Source organism: Cucurbita pepo, chromosome 11 (assembly GCF_057944985.1).
Source record: "Cucurbita pepo subsp. pepo isolate OVF chromosome 11, ASM5794498v1, whole genome shotgun sequence".
NCBI classification, from domain to species: Eukaryota; Viridiplantae; Streptophyta; class Magnoliopsida; order Cucurbitales; family Cucurbitaceae; genus Cucurbita; species Cucurbita pepo.
The window spans coordinates 16216561-16238865 of NC_141808.1; the positions used below are offsets into that span (position 1 = coordinate 16216561).

Consider the following 22305-nt stretch of genomic DNA (forward strand, 5'->3'; position numbering starts at 1 on the left):
CTAACCCACTATCATATTATTGCTATATTATTCCATTATGTATATTTATAAGTAATTCATATTACAAAAAGTTTTATATTCTATTATTTTTTTATACAATTTATTATTCATTTTCATTTTTTTATTCTCAACTTTTTTTTTCTTTAATATTTCACTGAAGTGTACCTGTACCAGAGAATAGTTATAGTTATGACCGATAAAGATAGATAGTGATGTTTACAAAATTCAGTGACTTAAAAGAACTCGATCAATCTAATCCGAGCCTCAAAAGCTAACCCAAGGCATAATCAAATCTCGAGGAAGACGAAAAATCAGGCCAAGGGCTAAGTTGTCAATCTCAACCTCTTACATACCCTTGACTCAGAGCCCTTCGATAATCCTATTTTCACTTCTTCATTTCAAATTCGAGAGAGAATAATAAAATTCTACGTTAATCTTTTTATACCTACCTTATTGTTCTCGAAAACTCTAAACTCTTAATATAGTCAATAACCCCTAAACTAACTTAAACAGAGCGGGCAGCGTGACAAGTACTGCTTGATAGGTAGTTCTCTCATTTTTACCAAGCCGCCTCTTCCTCGTATTACAAATTTACTATCGAGTCACGTGCACGGTCCAACGAGTCGAAGTTGTACATATAAACACTTTGGATTATTTATCTCAACAAGTACGTGTATTAAAAGTATAAATCCTTGTACTAAGAATTCATTTGAATACAAAAAGAAACAAACCCTAGATCATCAAGATCAAAAAGGATGAACAATTCATGCACGCGCCAAAGCGTGAGTGGGTGACAGCACAATTGTCCTTTTACCAATGGTCACCATCAACTCTTTTCACTGCTAAACTTGTCATCTTATGCTTCTTAACTTTACTCCCATCTCTCTCTCTCCTCTCTTTCTCTCTCTACAGCCCTCAACTCTCAGTTCTCTATCTCTTTACACCAAAAAAAAAACTTACCTTTTTGTTCTTCTTCTGCCAAGAACATATCAAGAACAGCCCTCTTTTGGCTTTAAAACATGATCATTTTCGATATCAATTGTGTTCTTCTCATCATGCCATGCAAAACCCACTTGGTTTTTTCCTTTTTTGATCTTCCATTTTGAGTCTGTTCTTGATTTTTCATGTTTTTTCTTCAAAAAAAACCCTAAATTTGAACTGGGTTCTCTTCAAAACCCTAAAAGATTACATTTTTAATCCTACCCATAACAAAAAGTTTCGATCTTTCAAGAGATTTCTCTATTTCCTTGCTGGATTTTGTTGCTTTTTGTGATTTTTTAATGGATTTGTTCTCAAAATCATCATCCAATCCCATACCCATACCACCCACCACCACCACCACAACCACCATCACCGCCGCCGCGTGTTCGCCGTCGTCATCCTCTACCACCACACCAAGCCGGTATGAGAATCAAAAACGGCGAGATTGGAACACGTTCTGTCAGTACCTTCGCAACCACCGACCGCCGTTGGCTCTACAAATGTGCAGCGGCGCTCACGTGCTGGAATTTCTCCGGTACTTAGACCATTTTGGGAAGACCAAAGTTCATAACCAGACCTGCCCGTTCTTCGGCCTGCCCAACCCTCCAGCTCCCTGTCCCTGCCCGCTCCGACAGGCTTGGGGCAGCCTCGACGCCCTCATCGGCCGCCTCCGTGCAGCCTTTGAAGAGAACGGCGGCCGGCCGGAAGCCAACCCATTTGGAGCTAGAGCTGTTCGTCTCTATTTAAGGGAAGTTCGTGATTTTCAAACGAAAGCAAGAGGTGTTAGCTATGAGAAGAAGAGAAAAAGGCCAAAGCAAAAGCAAAAGCAAGAGGGTGCAACTTGAACAAGAACACAAAACAAATAAGAACATTGAAATTTCATAATTACATAATATGTAAGAGAATTCTAATCTCTCTCTCTTCCTATTTTCAATTCGTAATTGCAAACGTTCTAACGAAGATTCGATTCTTCAGTTGAGCTATGTTCATATTGGCTCTCTACCTATTTCCAATTCGTAATTGGAAACGTTTAGTTGAGCTATGTTCATATTGACTCTCTACCTATTTCCAATTCGTAATTGGGAATGTTCTAACGAGGATTCAAATCTTTAATCTGAATAGTTGAGCTATGTTCATATTGGCTTTCTACCTATTTCCAATTCGTAATTGCAAACGTTCTAACGAAGATTCAAATCTTCAATCTGAATAGTTGAGCTATGTTCATATTGGATTTCTTCTCTCGATCTTCCGATCTCGTTCGGCTTCTAACTTCGAAGGTAAATATTTATGAGTACGATCGATATTATCTCTTAAAACCCTTGTTTTTTTTCTTGATCTTGAGGTGATTTTGAATATGAATTAGTGTTTGTGGGCAAATTTTGATGGGTTTGTTCTTGAAATAAATTATATTCCAATTAAGCTAGGGTTTCTTTTTCTCTTTCATGTTCATCAAAAACAGTCAAAACTATTTATTAGGGTTGTTTTTGGATTAAAAACACAATCTTTTCAAAGATCTAAACAATTGTGCAAAAAGACAAAACCCTAGATTAATTTTGGTTTGAATTGAAATGACAAAAAAAAAAGAAAAAAAAAAGGGTTTTGTCAAAAGATGGAAACAAAAGAAATGAGACAGCCAAGTCCCTCATGTCTAGAAATAATTGACAAACACTTGAATCATGTTTTAGGGTTTACTTCTATGATCAATTTTGATTATTATTTTGACTCTTTTGTGTAGATGATTGCTTAAGTAGTTTTGATTACGATAAAAGTTCGAGGACCGACCTTTTGAGGTGTGTACCTGATCTGTTAAATTTTTAGACCGTCTAATGGAACCCACTGAATTGAATTGAGTTGAATTCGAAATTTGAGCATGAATTGATGTCCTTTTGTTCATCGGTCCCCTTAATCAGTATTTATATTCATGATCATTAGCATGGACAAAGGGGAGAAAGAAGGTTGCCTCTCTCTCGGGTTGTCTTCGATAAACGACTGTGTTTGATGACTGTTGAGAAGATTAAGAATATTTGACGTTTGTAACCGATCTTAGTAGTGCATTGTGACTTTCGAATGTTTGATATTTGAACTATATGAGATTTTAGTTACTAATTTAATATGTACCGTGGATAACAACCTGACAACCAAGTCCGAAACTAGAGAGTTGGATTGTGAACTTACTTGAAATTTAGAGTTGGTCCAAAAGATTTTTTCAATTCAACCCGAATAAACTTGTAACGACCCAGATCCAGCGCTAACAGATGCAAATGGTATCAGAGCTAGACACCGGATGATGTGTCAGTCTTCTTGATGTTCCTCGAAGGGAGGTAGACACGAGGCGATGTGTCAATAAGGACGCTGTCCTAAAGGGAGTGGATTTGGGGTCGGTCCCACATCGATTGGAGGAAGGAAAGAGTGTCAGCGAGGACGCTCGGCCCCAAAGGGAGGGTGGATTGTGATGTCCCACATTGGTTGGGGAGAAGAACAAACCACCATTTATAAGGGCGTGGAAACCTTCCCCTAGTCCGTTCTAAAGCTTTAGGAGAAGCCTGAAAGGAAAAGCTCAAAAAGAACAATATCTACTAGCGCTGGATATGGGACGTTACAATATTTACTAACGATTTGATATGTCACATTACGAAAAAAAAAAAAAAAACATGTTTTTCATTTATAAAATTAGTTACAATAATTCAATAAATACACAAAACATTGCTCTTTTACCTAGGGAGACTATAGCTTTAGGTTGGCTCTTTTTAGGCAATGACATGAAATGACTACGTGAGGGAAGAAACTCAAATTTTTCATATTGATATGCCTGATTTCGTAGGGCACGTATACAACTACGAACTGTTCTCGAGTCTAACTCAACTGGTTTAGGTATATTTTTCGATGAGAACGTCAAATGTTTGAATCTTTGTTTTTCGACCTATTTGTTGTTGAAAAAAGTAGTACGAGACTTTCTCAGTAAAGTTAAATCTAACAAAGTCCTACGTGCAGGTCACTTCGTTGTGTCGACAATACCATGTCATTTGTAGACACTGTATGCTGAAATAAACCAGATGTAACTTTTTCGATAAAGTTGAGATCTAACAAAGTTCCACGAGCCAGTCGCCTCGCAGTGTGGACAATACCATGTCATTTGTAGTATTCAAGAACAATAGTAGTGAATAACAAAATAATTACATTTTTAGTTTAAATTAAACAACATTATTTTTTTTTTGTTAGTTAACCACACGGTTGAGCCAAGATGGAACCATTAACTTTTGGATGATAATTGATGTCCGAGTGTAACAACTCTATTTTTACTACTGTTACGACAACATAAAAATATGATATTAAACACAACGAGTGAGGAACGAACCATCAATTGTTTGAACGGTAGTAAATATCTAATCCACTAAATTGTTTAGATTGATTCTCCAGTGTTATTTTTATTTAACTAATATTTTAAAATTCAATAACTAAAAATAAATTAATTTTGAAAGTTTAATAATAAAAAAATAAAATTAGCTTGTATTGTCAATTTAATTAAATTAACAAAATTCAACCATTTTATTTTTTAAGGAAAGAAAAAAGGAAAAATATATAAATAAAAAAAATCACTAAATTTTGAAAAAATGAGGTTTTTCACGCAATTAATTTTAATTAAATTCCACCTGGGGACACGTAAGGGCAAAGAATAGTCGTACAAAGATCCCGCAATCTGCGGTCAACTGGATGGGACGTCGGTGGTTGACACGTGCGCTTCCATGTGGTCCCCACAGTCCTCGTGATCCCACGTGGATCCATGTACTCCTTGTCGGCAACCGAGACGCTCCCTTGTTTCCACTCAGCTCGGCTCGGTTCTGCCACGTTGGACGCCTAACAACCGTCGATTCCGCTACTAATAAATCCATCGTACGGCCCAAGAGTGGGTTCATGTTACCTTCCGACAAGGCGATGCATCGTTTCTATTTATGGTATTTAATTTTCTCGAGATTTGCTATTTTTAGAGTTTAATCAACATAAATTTTTTAAAAAAAAAATACTAAATTAATAATAATACTAAAATTTTCTATTTTATCTTTAAAAAAATATTCTTAAATTTAAAAATTAGAGATAATATTCTTAAATTTTTAAAAATTAAAAAAAAAATACGGTTTACTTTAATTTCAAATAAAAAAATCGTTAATATTTTCTTCCAAAAATGACTTTTTAAAAATATATTTTTTTTAACATCAAAAAATATTTTTAAAATACTTTTTTATACTTATGAAAATTTCAAAAATACATTTAAATTTTTTTAAAATGTTAAAAAAAATATTATTATCGTTGGTATCATACTTCAAAAATATTCATGAAGCAATAAAAAATTTAAAAATAATATATGAGGAGTTGAAAGGTGATTTTTCGTTCATATATTGACAGTAAGATTTTTTTTATAAAAGTCCGTCTACACTTTTTAGTTTATGGATATTATTATAATTTTTTTATAAAATTTATGAGTATTTTTTACCATCAGGTAAAAAAAAAAAGATAAAACAAGGGAATGTAATATTTTTTTTACCATTCATTTGTATTTTGTCACATCGTGCTAAATAATCACACGGTCTTACCAACAAATCGTAAACATTTAAATAACTATATCAACAAAAATACCTTATTAACGTATGTATATATATATATATACATAATTATTATTATTTTATTAAATAAACCTCTAGTATATTACCAATATGCCCTCCTATTATCCATTTCATTGTCTACCAAATAAAAGGCAATACCCTTGATGAGGAATAGACATAAAATACCCAAACTTGTTTGTAATTTTGGAGAAAAAGAAGGGTTTTTTGGGTTTAGAAAAGTTGGGAATATTGAGGGTTTTTTTTTTCATAAAAATTCGTAAACTTTATATTATAATTAATTAGACGATTTAATCTATACATTGATTTTGTCACATGTACTTTAGGATATTATAATTAATTATGTCAATAATGAAACTGGTTTAATATGATAAATATTTAATACGGCAACAAAAGAATATAGTCTCAATTTCCAATATAATAAATGACAGCTTCAAGAAATTCATCACTATTTTCCCCTAATATTTAGTTGTTTTTTTGGGAGCTGGTGACCAATCATCATCCTTCCTTCATATAGATTTGGTCACCATTGGGGATTTTATCATTAATTTAATTTGTGTAATTCTCTTGCTTATAATTAAATGGATGTCTGTGTTCCACGTAGCCATTGGTTTTTGTAAACTATATTTTAAATCCTTTATTTCTCTCACAATTATTTGATTAAATTATTAATTTGTTCCTTTAAGACTTAGCCTTACAAGCTTAATTTAGGATTATTGTGGCGGTTAAATTAAATAATTTGTATTAACCGAAAATTATACGTAAAATAATTCGTATCAGTTTTATATTTTCTACATAGATTAACGGATCATTTCGTCATATAATTCGTATCAGTTTTATATTTTCTACATAGATTAACGGATCATTTCACATTTTATTGACGTAAGATAAGCATCAATCGAGGCGTCGTAATATTAAATTATGGATCTGAATTTGTTAAGCTAATGTGGTCCTAAGAGGTTCTCTAGCTTGTTTACCCGTGCAAATCAATACTAGTTGGCAACTTGGTGCAAGAAATTCAACTCTTTGAGATTGAAGTTTGCGTCAATCTATTTTTGTTTTCTGTGGACGCCAAAATTTAAAACGGGAAATCCAAGAACCAGATGAAAGTTTTCACGAACTCATAGACAAATGGTACTTTTTCTAAAGTCCGTCATCGTTCATCCTCCCAAACCCATTTCAAAGCCTTATTTAGAACTATTATAGATACACCCTTGTGCCCTTGAGAAATCCAAAATAAAATTAAAAAAAAAAAACCATTGATTTATTTCCAACACTCCGAAAATAGGCGGAAGGATCTATGTCTATCCCCAATTTCCTAATAGGCGGAAGGATCTATGCCTATCCCCAATTTCCTGACGACCTACAATGTTAATTCTAAGTTGGTCAGATACAAGTTTCAGTCACTCTTTTGATGTCATGCCATTGTGGTGATACAATAACCCCTAAATGGGGGCAATTTTCATTTCATCGCTAACATGTGGAATACAAGTGCATTCAAACATAGCAGAACGAAGACGATCAGATATCAGACATTAATGAGATAAGTCATAAAAAAAGATGTGGGGGGAGATGGGATTATTCTTTCAGAATTGATGAGAAAGGCAGTACTAGATGGAAAGGAAAGGAAAGAAAGACAAAGGCTTAAAAAATATATATCTGATTTCACAAAGAAAGTTGAAAGTTCACACGAAAACTGGAAAAGGAATTGATATGTTTATCAACACAATCTCTATCATGTCTACGCTCAACTGAAGAGGAAAACGAAGGAAGAAGGGGGAAAAAGGACATACCAATAACTAACCCACAACCCGAACTTGCTCGGAAACTCAATTTGCTTCCCAAACTCAGCTTAATCTCATCTCCTTTACTCGTCTCGTGTAATCGAAACCCGGATTGGCCTAAGGTTGAATGACAAACAAAGGCTGCAGAGAAACCAGAAGAAGGTTCAAGCCCACAAATCCATACAAACAAACAATGTAGAGTTCAGCTATTCATTACAGTAACTGTAATGGTGGTTAGAATGACTTACCACACCGACGCTGACAGGCTTCCCGTCCTCTGCAATAACCTCGACTATGGTTCCAGATTGATCGGCCTGTAAATTAATTTTTTTTAAGAGCAGAGATTAGCTAATAATACAAGAAAATCAAACAAGGTCTATCGAAGTTCTACTCTATTGTAAACACACCTTCTTGCTAATTTTCTCGAACCTTTTGTTGAAATATTGATATAATTAAATCTATCGTAATCCGTCAGCTTAAGCTTATGAGTTTCGTGGGTGATTTAACATGGTATCATAAGAGGAGCTTCTATGTTCAAACCCGTGTAATGCCATTCATTTCGAACTAATATTAGTTTAGGCTTGTTTGAGCTCTATTCAAATTTCCCAATCCACAAGGGAGAGGAGAGTTGAAATATTGACATAATTAAATTTCCTTTAAACTATTAGCTTAAACTTTTAGGTCTAGATTTAACACTCTCTCTCATCAACTCCTCTCTATAAACACTTTCACACTAATAATGATCCCTTTTCCTATTTGTGAATCATCAATTATTTATATTCACAGTTAAATGATGTTATATATAAAGGTTAAAATGGTGTTCCCAACTTTATTTCATGTTCCAAAACCAACTTATTTTTGTGGAACTTTAAAACAGTCCAAACCCACTACTAGCAAATATTGTCCGCTTTGGCCCCATTATGTATTGTCGTCAACCTCACATTTTTGAGACACGTCTACTAGGGAAAGGTTTCTACACCCTTATAAGGAATGCTCTGTTTCCCTCCCCAACTGATGTGGGATCTCACAATCCACCCCTATTGGTAGCGCAGCGTCCTCGCTGGCATACCGCTTGGTGACTGGCTTTGATACCATTTGAAACATCCCAAGCCCACCACTAGCAAATATTGTTCGATTTGGCCCACATATAGCTGTCAGACTTAAGGTTTTAAAACGCGTCTACTAGGGAGAGATTTCCACACCCTTATAAAGAATGCTTCGTTCTCCCCCCAACCGATGTAGGATCTCACAATTATTGCTCAATTTTTCAGTCACATCATATTCTTTGAAATGTAACAAGAGAGGTGAATGTTTACTACAGAGGAAAAAAGTGGTTGTTTCACCCATGATCAGGTTGCCATAAACAGTCAATATTCCCGCATCAATGGACAATACTATGGTAAGTATGGAATATATTGTTAGCAAATCAAACAGAGAACGGAAATAAAACTAAAGTAAGACAATGAGATAGTAAGCAGTGGTAGAATTGGATCAAACCTAACGATGGTAAAATTCGATTTAAATGGATGAAGAGGGGAAATCTTACTTCTATTTCGTTCATTAATTTCATGGCCTCAATGATGCACAAGACTTGTCCTTTCTGCACTTTATCTCCAACCTATATGAAGAACCCCACAAATAAGCCCCAAGACAATCAAATAAGAAGTTGCAGCAGAGCCATTCCAATAAACTTACCTTAACAAATGGTGGCTCCCCAGGTCCTGGACTACGGTAGAATGTGCCTGCCATAGGACATTTAAGAGGTGGAAGGGAGGACTTGGCCGACTTAGCAGCAGGAGTTGAGGATGGCAGGCTTGAAACAGGAGAAGCGGGCGCTGGCAGTGCAGCAGGCACAGGGGGAGGAACTGACTGTGCTACTGAAGGTGGGGGTGCAAACGGCATAGGAATGGCAGCAGGAGGCGGCGGTTGTGGTAAGGCCTCCTTTTTCCGGATTATCACTTCACAGTCGAACTGTTTCAATTGCAGCTCTACAATATCTCTGGAATCAACCAGTCTGCAAGCAGGTAAAAAAATGTTATACCACATCCATGTGTGGGTTATTTTAGAGGAAAAGGTCACAGATTGAGCTAGCTAACTTGATAAGGCTTGAAACTTGAGTAATGAACTCAGAGATTGACTCTTCCGTTGCCAAAGCTTTAGAAGATGGATCACTCAATGGTTTGGCACTTCCATCTGATGCTAAAACATCAGATTCAGATGAAACTTTTGCAGCATTAGGTGCATCAACAGGATCCTTCAATGAAATAGACGACTTCAAGAACAGCACGTTAGGAAAGAGTGAATACTTCAACAAAATAAAATCCTATTTGATATAATAATTTGATGTAAGCATACATACCTCATTCAACTGTGCCTGTACAGGAGTTAGATGCTTACGAACAGGCTGCACACCCTGCAACATAATGCTTAAATCACATTCTTTAACGGTGACAAAGTTAATATGTGCATGTTGAGGATTGTTGGGAGGGAGTCCACATTGGCCAATCAAGCAGATGAACATGAGTTTATAAGTAAGGAATACATCTCCATTGGTATGAGACCTTTCGGGGAAACAAAAAACAAAGCCATGAGAGTTTATACTCAAAGTGAATAATATCATACCATCGTGGAGATCTGTGATTCCTAAAATGGTAGCAAAACCATGTCCTTAACTTAGACATGTCAATTCTCAAATATCGAACAAAGAAGTTGTGAGCCTCGAAGGTGTAGTCAAAAAGTTACTAAAGTGTAGAACAGATGTTGTACTTTGTTCGAGGGTTCCAGGGAAAGGAGTTGAGCCTCAATTAAGGGGAGGTTGTTCGAGGGCTCCATAGGCCAGGGGCTCTATTGTGTACTTTGTTCGAGTGAAGAATTATTGAGGATTATTGAGAGAAGTAGTCTCACACTAACTAATTAAGAGTAAGATCATGAGTTTATAAGTAAGGAATACTATCTCTATTAGTATGAGGCCTTTTGAGGAAACCAAAAGCAAAGTCATGAGAATTTATGCTCGGAGTGGAAAATATCATAACATTGTGGAGATCCGTGATTCCTAACAATCTGTACTCAGTTTAGACCGCAGTTCATGTATTTCTTTCACTCCTTAAAATCTCCATACCAATAAAACAGTCCAAAAATTTCATTTAAAAGAACCCTCCAAACACATTCTTCCAGTTTGTTTTTCCAATCACGAAGTGCAAATGTAGCCACCAACGAATTCAAAAGCAACGCAGAAGATCACAGTGCGGAATAATCGTAAATCAGAAACGCAACACATAAAATAACCACAATTAGCACAAATAGGACAGAAATTCTACTTATCATTCAACGAGGGAGATGAATTGGCGCATACCCTGGTGAAGATTCGGAGTTTGGGCTTGTGAGGGAGCCGAAAAGAGAGCGCGCAATAAGAGTTCTTGTGATTGATATCGCGGCGAGCCATGGCAGTGCAAGGAGATTTGGCCACTGCGGAAGCAGCAGAAGCTGAAGCGAGCGAGGAAGCCATTGGGTATTAGCTGGAAAGAAGCGAATCTGATTCGAGAGGGCAAGTGAAATTGATTCGTCGGAAGTAAAAGAAAGGTACAGCTTAGGAAACTCCGCCCAACGGAGAAGGAAGGAGGAGGCGTTGCAGGTGGCAGGTGGCGGGTGGACGGCGGACGATGAAACCAATGAGGCGCGAGAGTGGGAAGAGAGGAGATGAAGATTAACTTGCTCGCCTTTTGCTGCCACTTGCCAATGGGAAATGGGGCCTCTTTAACTAACCACGTGAGCTCTCGAGTCCAGATTCAAACCTCTGACCTATTAATTGAAGATTCGAGGCTCGTATCTTAAGTATATTTCAAAATAGTTTGAAGGCGAAGAACGTTCATCCATGATCGAGATGACTCGTATAAAAAAAATCTAACATTTTTAAAGTGTTTTTAGCTTTTAATTTTATCTAGTGACCGTTCTAACCCATCTTTAACCTAACTAGTGTTAGATTATTATAGCTTAAACATAGCACTAACTACAATCATAATGACCTGACATGAACAGTAAAAACCTAACTATACATGAAAGTATGTAAAACGGGTTTGGAACATGTATGTAGCCATAACACAACACGAGCATGATTGGGACATTTGACACGCGCCCACAAGCAATGTTACCTGAGACGAGTATAATCGCGACAACTGACATGTACACTGAATGATCTCCTTATTAGAGTTCAATGAGTGATCCCATTTCAATCGTGCAACACGATGGGAACTAGAAGATCGAAGAAATAATTATGAGTTTTCTCTTTCTCGTGCTTTCATTCAAGTACGAGATATAAATAAACGATTTTCGTTCATATAATAATAATAATAATAATAATTTTTAAATGGCTTTAAAAATCGAAGAAGTATTATTAAAATTATTTTTTAAAAACTAAATATTAAAAAAAAAATGCTAATTAATATAATTATTAATTTGAGGTTTTAATTATATATAAAATTGTGTCGGTTTTTTTTTTTTTTTTTTTTTTTCTTTGCTTAGATGTGGCAATGGCGCCAAGGTTCCCGCCAAAACATTCAATGAAGTTTGGCGATGGGGTTTATGATGATTTGTTCATAATCACAGCTCAATTCAGATTGTTGAGAAAATTTTCCAAACAATCGATCCCCGCCGAGTGAAGTTTGCGAATAGCGAGAGGGATCGAACATGGATAAGGACAACGCCGCCGTCGCAGCGCCGACGGGATGCTACAAGTGCGGGAAGCCGGGCCACTGGTCTCGTGATTGTCCGTCCTCTGCTCCAAATCCCAATTCTTCGAGACCTCCTTCCTCCTCTGCTCCTGCTGCCCCTCCAAAAGTTGCAGAGAAGCCCAAAAAGGCTCCCAGAGTCAGGCCCAAGCTCACACCCGAGCTACTCCTTTCCGAGGATGGTCTAGGTTATGTCCTTCGCCATTTTCCTCGCGCTTTCAAGTATCGCGGCCGTGGACACGAGGTTATCTTCTTTATTATTTGGTTCCATTCCTATCCTTCCTACTATTACGTAATTGGTTGATTTGTTCTGATATGAGACATCTCTACAAGAAATACTAATTTCTAGAGTGTGGCGTGTTTTCGGATCATCTCAGTTATGAACATGGCTAGTGTAGGAAATTATGAGGTGTTCTGGTTAGTTAATGGCTCCCTGAGGTTTTAGGTCTTTGTGTTGATGTATGATTAGAAACAAAGTTGAATGCCAATAATGATTTCTTTTGAAGAACTGCCATCAGCGGCAATCGGGATTTACCTGAATAGTTTGTTTATTGGGCGCTACTTAGCGGACAACCAGATTGCAAATCCTTTTCCATTGAAATTCAGCTGTATAGATGTTTCATTTTCTAATGATTTGATTCTTATAATTACTGAATTATACTTTTGATTGTTGTTTTGTAGATCAGTGATTTGGAAAACTTGATTGGCTTATACAGAGAATGGCATTCTCATATACTCCCTTATTACCCTTTCGAGCATTTTGTACATAAGGTTGAACAAGTAGCTGCTACTAAACGGGTTAAGGTAAAAATGTGCATGAACCCTGAATTTATATGTTCTTTATGATGAAGGCATCGCAGAGGTGTAGATATATATAGCTAGCTGGATTGGTATGCGTGTCAAAGTACAGAAGTTTAGCCTATTAACATACTAATATAGTTGCCATTTGAACTAAATGAACTGCTCTTAAGAAACCCATTGAATCAATAATGAGCAACTTTGTTGGTTATATGATATCTATTTTGCAATGAATTGGTGTTCTTTCTAAAAAGTCATATTTTGAGCAGATGTGTCTTGGAGAACTAAGAGAGAAAGTTGCCAGGGGAGGAGATCCTACAAAGTGGCGCGAATCACTCATTGTAAATGATGATGATGATGATGATATCAATAAGGAAAACGGTACTTTCTATTATTCTCCTTTATTGAAAGACACTCATTATCATTATTTTTATAATCTGTTTGGTTATAATAGAATGTATGTTATCTATTGTGTTCGTGTTTGGTGAGATAAGTACTGTCCTCTAACTCTATTTGAGATGATAAATTTGAAATTAATTGAACTGCCAAAACAAGGAAGCAAGAAACAATTATTAAAGAAAAATGCGGTTGAAATTGAACACAATGCATTAGTTTATTGGTGTTCCATTTTGATTTCTAGAGTAAGGTATCATGTATTTCTCTAAAAGAAGCCATGTCTATAGCTATGAACATTGAACAACACTAATGAAAGATATACTCGTATTACCATTGGGTTTTTATCGCCACCCAAGACAGAGTTCCTTGAAAACATCCAAATATTGCTCACTTAAATTGTCGTCCTCAGATTTGCGTTGTAGGAACAGTGTTTGGCTAAGGCTCAATCCATCCTTAGTGTTTAATGGGCTGGTTGGGATCAGTAAGCTTAATTTTGTTCAATTATGGAAAACACGCCTTCCATTGAGCAGTTTTAGGTGGCCTTTGTTTGTCATTAGCCATGACTGACCTTTACCTTCCATCAATCTACTGCCTTCATCACCTTCTCATCTATGTTTCTTTTACGCATTCATTCGCTGTTGGGAAGGGCTTTTGTCTCAAGGATTATTGAGAGGAGTAGTCCCAATAATTGGGAGGAAGATCATGAGTTTATAAGCAAGGAACACTATCTCCATTGGTACAAGGCCTTTTGGGTAAATCAAAAGTAAAGCCATGAGAGGTCATGCTCAAAGTAAACAATATTATACCTGTGTAGAGGGTCGTAGTTACTAACATGGTATTGACTCTTAACTTAGTTATGCCAATAGAATCCTCAAGTGTCGATCAAAGAAGTTGTGAGCTTTGAAAGTGTAGTCAAATGTAACTCCAATGGCTGGACTGTGTGCTAGGGAGGACACACAATCCAATGGCTGGATTGTGGGATCCCACATTGGTTGGAGAGGGGAACAAAACATTCTTACAAGGGTGTGGAAACCTCTCCCTAGTACCTAGTAGACATGTTTTAAAAACCTTGAAGGGAAGCCCAAAGGGAAAATCCAAAGATAGCCGTGGGTTGGGCCGTTACAAAATGAAACCTAGAAAGTTAGAATCCATCAATTGTAGTAATATTTTCTTATGTTCTGAACTATGCTCTTGAAATAATGGTTGGGGAAAAAAAAAAAAGATTCTCAAGCTAATCATTATTTGAGTTCCCCTTGTCTTGAACTTCAACTCGTTTGTCAATGCTTGCAGAAGCCAAAGACTTGGAGGGCTTATTCGATAATCAGGAAGAGGCTTCTTTGAAGAATAATGGCGCTGATGACATTGAAGAGGACATGCTTCAGGAAGTTTATGAGAAAGCTACGGAAGTAAGTCTTTCTCTGTTCATTTTTTTTTTCTTGAACACTTGGTTGCTTTCCATCTTTACGATTGAGTTAGTTTTGATCGTACCATTTCTTACTGAGAAAACCCTCCCAGATATTGAATTGAATGAAGAAACTTTACCATGAACCGTAAATGTAGATTTCAGGAATAGTAGTAAGAATCAAACTATGTTTTCAGTCATTGTCAGTGCTGATTATTAAAAATCTACATGTTAATGACCCAATTACTTATAATTTGCACTTAAAACTTATTTTATTAGGTGCGCCCTTTCTAATTATTGCACAAGTTAATGTATCTTCATATTTGGTCATAGAATAGTCACCTACTGGCTGGAAAAGAAACGCCATGAAAGTCTATAGTTTTAGTTTCCGTGTTTGCTATTGATTTTTAAATGGTTGTTTAATTTAACGTGTATCTCTGTGATATTTTGGGGAGGAGAACGGAACATTTTTTTATAAGGGTATAGAAATTTCTCCCTTACAGACATGTTTTAAAAATCTTGAGAGAAGCTCGAAAAGTAAAGTCTAAAAAGAACAATATTTGCTAGCAGTAGGCTTGAGCGTTACATAATGTCTCTAGTCTCTAAGTTCAAAGTACTTTCTTTAAATATGACGAAAAACAATATCTTAGGTCAAAACCTGTGGCTGCATATTGGTATTTGAATCGAACCCTCCACTTGATGAGAAACTTCAAGAATACCTCCATCCTTGTTCTTTCTGACTCGAGTTAACGATCTACAACATTTGATGATGGGTTTTATGTACATAATTGTAGGAGGAGCCATTGATGAACTTGCAAAGTGATTCCTTCACCATTGGGGAAACTGTGGAAGGTGTTGTCAACCAAGAAGAACCAAACACTAGCAATTCAAATGAAACTTTGCTCACAGAGCAACAGAGAGCTCGAATGGAAGCAAACAGGTTGAAGGCATTAGAACGAGCTGCAGCCAAGGCCCGCTCATCGCCAACTGCCTGATTCATGTGCTTGCTTTGTGTAGATTAACTTTGATTGCAAACCCAAATTACGATCAATGTGTTGTCTTAGGAACCCGAGTTCAAGAAGGTTCAGAAGTTCACTAAGTTTACACTTACCGAATCGGCTCCTATTTCAATCCGTGTACTTGAAAATTCAACTTTATCACACTCGATAGCAGGAAACTCAACAAAAATGATTTAAACAACTGTTTTGAAGGTAGGAACAAGTTAATTAGACAATATGGAACACAAGCAAGAGAGATTTTGTTAGAATAAAAGTAATCACAGTTAATCATAATTTATTTATTTTTTAAAAATAAAGCCATAAAAATGTTACACTTTAGGCCTCATTTAAATTCCAATATTTATTTTAATTGTTCCTCCACAATATTTAAAATAAGAAAATAAAAATAAAATAAATATAAAAAAAGGGCACAAACATCGAAAATAAAATAATATAAATTTGGGCATCATTGATTATGTTGCCACTAAACCACTGTTAAGCTGTAATCGCAATATAAAGTGGTCAATTATGCCCTTTCTTTTTAAGTGTACGTGTTTAATTATTAATTAATTATGTTTCTCCTAATCACTATTATTTTAATTTCCATCATTTTTTATCGGTTTAATTCAACTTTATAGAAAATGAAAGACGAAGAATATAATCGTTATTTTGTTAATAGAAAAAAAAAACTCTCAATATTTATATAACATACGTTATTTTGTTTAATATTTAATAAATTGCATATTTTACTCAAAATTTTAAATTCATGATATTCATCGACATCCTCTATGTCGAGTATAATAATATTTTTTTATTCGAAAATTTTTTAAAATATATTTTGATTAAAATTGTGGTTTTTGTCATGTTTGTTTGGTGGTGGGTCAAATTTTGAGCAATTATATATATATATATATATATATATATATATATTAAGGGTAATTAAATTAAAAAATTTGTCCGTTACACTTAAACTTAAAAAAGGATTGTATTTAATCCATACTTAGCATTAACCTTATTCATTAAGAATTGATTTGATATACCAACTCTTGATTTGATTTACACCAAAATAGCATACCAATTAATTTCTTGTTCTAATTTGTGCAACAAAAATTTCGTACAAATCTTGTTTATGGTTTGATTATTCTTCTCTCTCGATCAGGAAACTTGACGACAACTTCCCAACTCCTAAGACGAGAAAAAATGGACAAGTTAGGGTAATAATTTGCTGGTCGGGATAATTAGATTTTGGATCTTAAATGATGGAAAAGTGGCATGGTGATGAGCTAAATGAAGTGGCTTGTGTAGGTTTCAATTATACTATATCATTAATGTTCGTGTCGTGGATTTAGAATTGAATTCAGTATCGATGTCTCTAACATTACTTTACATCTCATGCAATATGGTCAGGAAATCTATTGTTTTGTTGTGTTTCTAACAATGAAGACTATCTCCCACGGACTAACACCGACCCTTTCAATATTTGTGTCTTTTACTCACATGCTTTATAGGGAAATTACTGAAAAAGATAGTACAAACAATAATCAATGAGTGACAAATTCTAAGGGAGTGAATACCCAAAGATACATTTGCCCTCGACCCATAAGAGAAGTCATCTAAATGAGCTAGAGACGGGATCCATGGACCAAACAAGGACATGTATCACCTCTCGATGGAACGTAACCTTTTGGTCCATGGAGCCCGTCTCTAGCCTTACTGCTCTTTTGAGTCGAGGATGGATGTATCTTTAGATATTTCCTCTGTTAGAATTTATTCACTCGATTGATTGTTGTTTGTGCTGTCTTGTTGTGCTCGTTGTTTTGTGGTTAATGTGCTTGTCTTGTCTCTTCTCTTTGTCTACCTTTGTCCTCGTATCTCGACCTCGATCGGGATAGACAGGTAAAAAAGTAATTTACTTTGAAAAAGAATATGAATATTTGGAAATGTAGACTAAAACACAAATCTTTGGATTGGTATACGTTTGATTGTGAAAATGTTCCATAGGAATAATAATTAACCCTTCAAATTTCTTTTCCCATCTTCACTTTCCCTTTCAGATTCCCGAGAAAAAGAAAAGGAAAATTCACATCACTCCCACCTCCTCCGCAACTTGCCGCTTTCCATTTGGCTCTGTTCTGTTCTGTTCTGTTCACCGCCACAGAGATTCTCTCTGTTCTTCTTCTCTCCGCCTGTTTTGCTGCCACCGCTGCTTTTAAACCTTTAGATTTCTTCGCCGGGGGGTTTTTCCTTTTGGGTTTAGGTAGGCTGCGGCGGCGGAGCGGCAGCGATGGATTTGACCCGGTTGAGGGCGGCAGCGGCGGCGAGGGGGAACGTGGTGGCGGGGTCTGTGTGGGAGAGCAGAATCAGATTGGATGAAGTCAGAGGTGGGGTTAAGGTGTTTAACGGCGACGACGGAAATGCCGAATGTGGGCTTCCGGCTGCTTCCGCCTCCCCCGTCAGCGGCGGGAGCGGAAGGAGGAAGACGTGGAAATCCGATGAGGGTTTTAACTCGATTCTCATCGCCGAGGAGAAACCAGAGTCGTCGAGCAGCGGCGACGAACAGAGTCGGAAAAGCCCGATTCCGGCGCGGAGATTGAGATCTAACGGCAGCCCAATCAAACCCGGCGAGAAAACAGAGAGAAACCCGACGAGGAAGAAGAGCGAGCAATCTCGTAAATCTGCCGTCGGGTTAACCAAACCGTCGACGAACGCAACCGGAAAAACCCCGCCGGAGAAAAATGAATGCAGAGAGAAAGCGATTTCATCTACTCCATCTCAAGATTTCTTCGATGCCTTCGATGAAGAGATTGAGAAAGAAAGCTTCGACGTTAAGGAAATCAATTTACCAGAACGGAAGAAAATCGCAGCAGAAACTTTCCCGAGAAACAAACAGAATCTACAGAGATTAAGTGAGAAAATCCCAAATCCCGATTTTCATTTTCATTTTCATTTTCATTTTCATTTTCATTTCCCCTAATTAATTTTCTTGAAATCTTTGGTGTTCTTCAGTGGATTTGATAATGTGGAGAGACATTTCAAGATCCGCTCTGGTTTTCGGAGTGGGAAATCTAGTTATAATCCTCTGTTATTTCATGAAGAACATGAATATCAGGTAAAAGAAAATTCCAAATCCGCCATTGTTGAGGGAAAGAAGAAACTGGGTGATTCAGTAAATTCTTCATTTAATGTTTTTGCAGCTTTATCAGTGTGATTTCGCACATGGGTCTTCTTTATCTGGCTGCCATTTTCGTCCATAGCTCCATTTTTGGAAGGTGCTCAAATGGGTTCTTCTTTTCTTCACTGATTTTCCATTTGATTTTCTGACTGATTTTCCCGGGAAAATTACAGGAGAAAAGGAATCGATTCAGATGATGAACATTATGCAATTGAAGAAGAAGAAGTGATTCGTTTTGCTAAACGACTCGTTCCTTTCGTGAATCAATTGCTGCTAAATCTCAAAGCTCTGTTCATGGGAGATCCTTCTGCAACCATTAAGGTATTTTTTTTTTTTTAATTTCCAAATTCCATTATATTAAAAAAAAAATAGCATTTAAAAACTTATGGCCAGATTTAATATTTAATAATTTAGAAAAAAACAAAATGAACATTAAAACTATAAGGCCATTTAATTAAAAAATTGATAGTGTCGGTTTGATTTTTTTTATATTTACATATATTCTCAATTTAAAAAATTATATTCTTATTATTAATAATTAAATATCAGACATTTATAAATTACAATCCAACGTTAATATTGTTTATGATCGTTAAATATTTTTAAATTTTTTAAAAATTTAATTTAACCGAACATTTATGATTTAGATCGGTAATATGGGTTGATCGAGATTTTACATTTACTAAGGTAAATGATTTTGGTAAAAAGAATATTATATTAAATAACATTTGTTTGGTATTTTGCAGCTGGGTGTAACGCTGTTTGTGTTGGCAAGGTGGGGTAGCTTCATTACCCTTTGGAATGTCGTCAAATGTGGTAAATTTTTTTTAAATTAATTAAAATTATTTTCAATTTTAAAATTTGACTTAGTTTTTAAAATAATTTTAAAATGTGGTTTATTTATTTATTTATTTATTTATTATTGGATTCTGACAGGATTCATTGGGGTTTTCACACTGCCCAAGTTAATTACCCACGGTAAAATATATCTTCACCGACTTTTTACTTTTTACCGTTCTTTTTGTCGATAAGTCTTGTCGGTGTTGGAATTGGATACGGCCGAGTACAACAAAAACACCGTACACTCTGTGTTTTGGCGCGTCGATTTGTTTGACTCTGAAACTGGTCCCACTCTGACACTATCCTGACCCTCTATTGTCCCTTCACATCACAACTAAAACCCATAATTTCTTTTTTTTTTTTTTTTTGTCGTCATGTGGGGTCCACAGCTTTCTTCACGAGACGTTTTCAGAGAAATTATTTTATTTTTATTTTTGAAAATTTTGGGAAAAAATAATAAAATGAAATTATTTGTTTTTCTTTGTCGGTGAATTCGTTTCTTCGTTGGGTTTTCGTGTCGGCTGTGTCGGATGGCGTGATGTTTGATCGAATCATCTCAACCGTTCGTTTCAAGATCCCTTTTTTTTTTGTCCCCTAAATTCTAAAATTAATCACCATTTTTTATTTTTATTTTTATAAATTTTTATTTTTTAATTTAATTTCGTGTCTATATATTATGTCTAGTAATAATTCTTTGAAATGTTTAGAATTTTTAGTAAATTTATGAAATTTAATTTTACTTTTAGTGAAATCAATTAAATACAAATTTAATAAATTAATGACTATGTGGTTCGTGTTTCGATTTATTCTTAATAACGTTGAATGGTATTGTTGAGAATATTTAGCTTTTAATTACGGTTTACCATATATATCATATTTGACCGTTGATGATAGGCTAATATCTTATAACGTTGAGGATATTTATGCATCATATTTGACTTTTGATTATAGGCTAGTATCGTGTTACTCTTTCCATTTTCTTTGTGATCTATTTGATTCTGTAAACGATTATAGATAGAGAACTTTCACTACTATTTGGTGTCGGGATTTTAGCAAATATTTTCATAGTATTAGAGCCCTTCCAGTTTAGCAACCCCGACCCTTTTTACTCCATGACTTTCAAATGCTTTCTCATCTTCTTCCTTTCAATACTCTAATCCATATGACTCGAGATATCAGCCGAACTTATGTGAGTCATATACGAATTCGAATCTCTAAGGGTTGACCTGTCTCTACCTTAGGGATCCTATGTAGCTGCCTCACCACCATGTGACCTCTCTCACTCTTTGAGAGAGTTGTTTGTCCTTCTAACCTAGGGACTACCCTTTGCCATTCATATTGAGTTTGTGTACCTCTTCATTATTAAAGCCTAGTTTGTACAATCATGAAATAATACACTTTAGCCAACGAAAGGGGCTTTGCGACAATAATACCGTCGGTAATTACGAAAGATGTCACCCAACCCTAAAGAATAACATAAAACCTAACAAGAGATCCAACTGTAACAGCCCAAGTCCACCGCTAGTAGATACTGTTCTCTTTGGGGCGCTTTTCCTTTCGGGATTCATAGAGGGTCTAGCCCTACTATTACCAGTGACTGGCTTTGATACCATCTGTAACAGCTCAAACCCACTGCTAGCGGATACTATCCTCTTTGGGCTTTCTCTTTCGGGCTTCCCCTTAAGATATTTAAACGCGTAAAAGTTTTTGCGCTCTTGTAATGAATGTTTCGTTCCTTTCTCGAACTGATGTGGAATCTCACAATTCACCCGTTATGACGTTCTCTTTTGATTTTTGTTGATGCGTTTTAAGAGTTGTAATGATGTTATGGCGTTCTCTTTTGTAAATTTAGGTGAACAGTGGTTGACACTTTGTGGGAGTTCTTGGAAGTTATGTTCTCACAAGAAGGCAGTGGCTGTTGCCCTCTTCTTCATAGTCTGGAGTTTTTCTTCGACTCTATATCGTGTTTGGGCAGGTAACCGTTTCGAACTGAAAACTCGATCATATGAATTTCAAAGCATGGTTTGAACATGGAACAGCATTGTGTAACATGTTTTATATGACGTTGTATGTACGATGTTTGCAGTGTTCTTCGTGTTCGTGAGCTTTCGGTACTACGCGGGAGGTTAAAAATGTAGAAGTAGCTCCAAAAAACGACACGGTTTCGGTAAGTTCGAAGCTCAAGAGACAATATTGAACAATTTTGAGGCTGTTTCTCTCTGTTTTTTTTGAGCTAGCTAGCCAAAATTACCATGTAAATTCATGCACTATGGTAGAAATCCATCCATCTTGTGTTTTATCAATACATATTATTTTGAAAATGTCTAAACCTTCTCGACTTGCTCGGATATTAGGCATTTTGAACTATTTACGATATTTAGAGATTCGATAGAATTCTTAATTTAAACATAACTCAAGTTAAGACATTATAACATTTAGTATGAATGTTTAAAAAAACTTGATGAACCGAAAATTAGGTTAGAGGTATAAATTTATTTGAGTTGGACTAGGTTCAAATAAATGAATATGTTACTGGTTTCAACCGAGAGATATGCTAAAATTAGATTACCTTGGATACGACAACCCTAATCCTC

General features: G+C 35.9%; 4 protein-coding genes across 6 annotated transcripts; 3 read left to right on the forward strand and 1 right to left on the reverse strand.

Annotated features, from left to right (window-relative positions):
* Nucleotides 1–858: 858 nt before the first annotated feature.
* LOC111805885 (protein LIGHT-DEPENDENT SHORT HYPOCOTYLS 1) lies at nucleotides 859–1955 on the forward strand. The gene has a single exon (XM_023691167.2). It carries the CDS (start codon nucleotides 1281–1283, stop codon nucleotides 1824–1826), a length of 546 nt encoding a protein of 181 aa, XP_023546935.1. The 5' UTR covers nucleotides 859–1280; the 3' UTR covers nucleotides 1827–1955.
* A 5286-nt stretch (nucleotides 1956–7241) lies between these two features.
* LOC111806054 (biotin carboxyl carrier protein of acetyl-CoA carboxylase, chloroplastic) lies at nucleotides 7242–11116 on the reverse strand. 2 transcript variants are annotated; one of them, XM_023691402.2, is made up of 7 exons: nucleotides 10734–11116; nucleotides 9741–9794; nucleotides 9478–9635; nucleotides 9077–9395; nucleotides 8928–8999; nucleotides 7630–7695; nucleotides 7242–7522 (listed from the first exon to the last, which is right to left on the reverse strand). In XM_023691402.2, exons 1-7 carry the CDS (start codon nucleotides 10884–10886, stop codon nucleotides 7499–7501), a joined length of 846 nt encoding a protein of 281 aa, XP_023547170.2. In that variant the 5' UTR covers nucleotides 10887–11116; the 3' UTR covers nucleotides 7242–7498. The 2 variants fall into 2 exon arrangements, with proteins under 2 accessions (XP_023547170.2, XP_023547168.2); XM_023691400.2 differs by having other exon boundaries at nucleotides 9478–9653; nucleotides 10734–11114.
* An 821-nt stretch (nucleotides 11117–11937) lies between these two features.
* On the forward strand, nucleotides 11938–15816 carry LOC111805055 (zinc knuckle (CCHC-type) family protein). 2 transcript variants are annotated; one of them, XM_023689923.2, is made up of 5 exons: nucleotides 11942–12349; nucleotides 12787–12909; nucleotides 13173–13284; nucleotides 14590–14705; nucleotides 15496–15816. In XM_023689923.2, exons 1-5 carry the CDS (start codon nucleotides 12065–12067, stop codon nucleotides 15694–15696), a joined length of 837 nt encoding a protein of 278 aa, XP_023545691.2. In that variant the 5' UTR covers nucleotides 11942–12064; the 3' UTR covers nucleotides 15697–15816. The 2 variants fall into 2 exon arrangements, with proteins under 2 accessions (XP_086984261.1, XP_023545691.2); XM_087128135.1 differs by lacking the exon at nucleotides 12787–12909 and having other exon boundaries at nucleotides 11938–12349.
* A 1623-nt stretch (nucleotides 15817–17439) lies between these two features.
* Nucleotides 17440–22032, forward strand: LOC111805716 (uncharacterized). The gene is given in 10 exon segments (XM_087128274.1): nucleotides 17440–17595; nucleotides 17754–18605; nucleotides 18706–18808; nucleotides 18894–18968; nucleotides 19045–19192; nucleotides 19618–19687; nucleotides 19808–19849; nucleotides 21564–21686; nucleotides 21798–21828; nucleotides 21830–22032. Coding segments are annotated over 9 exon segments (1293 nt in total). The 5' UTR covers nucleotides 17440–17595; nucleotides 17754–17983; the 3' UTR covers nucleotides 21909–22032.
* The last annotated feature ends 273 nt before the right edge of the window (nucleotides 22033–22305 follow it).